General features: G+C 40.1%; 1 gene segment (V, D, J or C); it reads left to right on the top strand.

The window, feature by feature from the left end:
• Positions 1-508: 508 nt before the first annotated feature.
• Positions 509-1992, top strand: LOC140203553 (T cell receptor alpha variable 1-1-like). The segment is given in 2 exon segments: positions 509-512; positions 1610-1992. Coding segments are annotated over 2 exon segments (387 nt in total).
• Positions 1993-2403: the final 411 nt, after the last annotated feature.

Consider the following 2403-nt stretch of genomic DNA (forward strand, 5'->3'; position numbering starts at 1 on the left):
ATGCAAACGGAGGTCGATTATTAAGTTATATTTTCATGAATTAAATTTCAATTGCTTAGATTAATGAAAGGATGCGTTCGCATAGATTTGGACTGAAAGAAAAATATTCACATTAACTGTTGGGCAGCTTCTTAGGATTGCAGGACACTCTAAATCATTAAGACAGATAAATCGGAACACTTCTGTGTACTGCTGGAAAAATATCTTCAAGAAGGGAAGTTGTGAGCAAAAACTAACAGAATGTTATCAATCATTTATGTGGGTTTGGAACACATTTGTCTTTATGATACTGTTCAGATATTCTGCGCTCCCCGAAATTATTTTTTTCTGTAGTTCTCTGTAACAATGGCACTGCTACTTGTGAAAGCGTATTTGTTAGTTGGCACTACATTAGAGAAGCGTAACAGAACCACTATTTGTAATAGAGTGTCTACCTAATCGGGCAAGCAACTGCTTAGCTTAAATGCTCTGTAGTTAGGAATGCAGTGCCAGTACTTGAACTCCCAGCATGCGTAAGTAATTTTCATTATATTTTGGAGAGGATACCTCGTCTTATTCCTTGTCGCATTTCAGCATAATTACGAATACGGAACATGGATCTGAATGTCAGATATGATGCAGAAACTGTTGCATTCTATACAGCTTCCTGGAAAAGCTGACCTCGAATATATTGCACAGTAGGATCTCAACTGTTGTTGTTAGTTCACCTGGAATGCTAATCTCTAAGTCTCCATATCACTCGAATCCCTTATGAACTGTCTGCATGTATAAAATGCTCATATTGACTGCAACACCAATTGCAAGAAGAGAAATGCATTGAATTTATTGCCCCTTGATCACCTAGCGGAAGACAAAGCCGTATTTCTGACCCCTATTGATAGCTCCTCCATTCTTTGATTATAAAATGGACCGGCCTGCTGTAAATCGAATACAACTGACACATAAGAATTGTAACCAATCTTCGATTACAGACCGACGAATGTCTGAAGCAGCACCGCAGATTGGCGCTCCTGATCTCAATTTATTATACATTGCAAAAAATTCACATTGCCCATTTAGCCGTAGAAGTAACGAAATGACTTTTACTGCTTGTGTGCATGACGAAATGAAGCAATAAGATGCAATTCATTTCTTTAGATGTGCTTCTGCAGCTTCTCACGACTACAGAGAACTAAATTTTGACAGTAGTTGATCAGTTCAATATGTATATATCTTCATGAATTCCGTAACATGCTTGTTCATTTGACTACGCCCACGCAGGGGTAGTGCCATTTCCATGTCATCGACCAACATTGAATATTAACAGCCAATCCCTAACCAGTAATCATATCTTCAAATGAGTTGTCACACGTTCAAAAGCTGGCATGATTGCCTCAGTAAGTTTATGGTGAGGCTGTCGATTACTTTAGAAGGCGGTAATTACCAAAATGTTCTGCTGTGAGAGGCTGAATCTATTTTATCTCTGCCTAACGCTGTTAATCAGTAAGTGCAAAGGATTTTGTACAATCATGCGCGTCATTTAATCTACTGTTGTTTATACCAGTTCACCGTTAACCTGACCCGGTTCGATTTTTTTTTTTTTGTTTTGTTTTGTTATTGTTGTTTACAGGCCAAAGTCTCTCGGAGCTTGTGATACAATCTCCGACTGACATAATCGCAGTGACAGGCGATTCCGTGCAGATAAACTGCACCTATGGCACATCCAACTTTCATTCCATGATGTGGTACCGACAAAAATCCGATCAGAGGCTTCAATACATCATAAAGCGTGGAATGTCTGGGACAGAAAGCAACGGTCGCTTTAAATTTGATCTCTCTACTGCAGACAGTCGCGGTCAGTTTGTAATCGAACGAATCGAAGCCGTGGACACAGTCATGTATTATTGCGCAATTCAGTCGCACAGTCCGATAAAACGCGACGGTCCCAGCACAAAAACTTTTCTGCACTTTACAACTGCATCCGTTTCCGACTCCGCAGAGCGGATCTTGTAAGCGTTTAGCGGCACCTATTGTGCCTGTTGAATTTCGGCGCAATAATACAGGGTCGAGCCTCCAGCTGCGTTTCAGAAACAACCAATAGTACCGTTTGGCTCGAGTCACTGAGGATAACTGCACTGCATTATAGAGCAACAACTGAACGCTTCATTGTTTCTTTTCTTCTCGGCGAAGCTGTTTTCCTGGTGCAGAGGTTCTTGAATCCCGCTTGAATATTTACCGTAACAGTGTAGAAACATATTAAAGGCATAATTACAATGCGACAGGAAGTTCCAAGCGTCGTTTTCGATGACTATGCCAGCAAAACAGAATCTCCTTGCATGTTTGCTGGAAGAATTACATGGAGGTAGTCTATGTTAAAATATGTAACGTCCAATAGCTTTTAAATAAAATTTGACCCTGATTGAT

The sequence above is a fragment of the Mobula birostris genome, chromosome 10, assembly GCF_030028105.1.
Source record: "Mobula birostris isolate sMobBir1 chromosome 10, sMobBir1.hap1, whole genome shotgun sequence".
NCBI lineage: Eukaryota > Metazoa > Chordata > Chondrichthyes > Myliobatiformes > Myliobatidae > Mobula > Mobula birostris.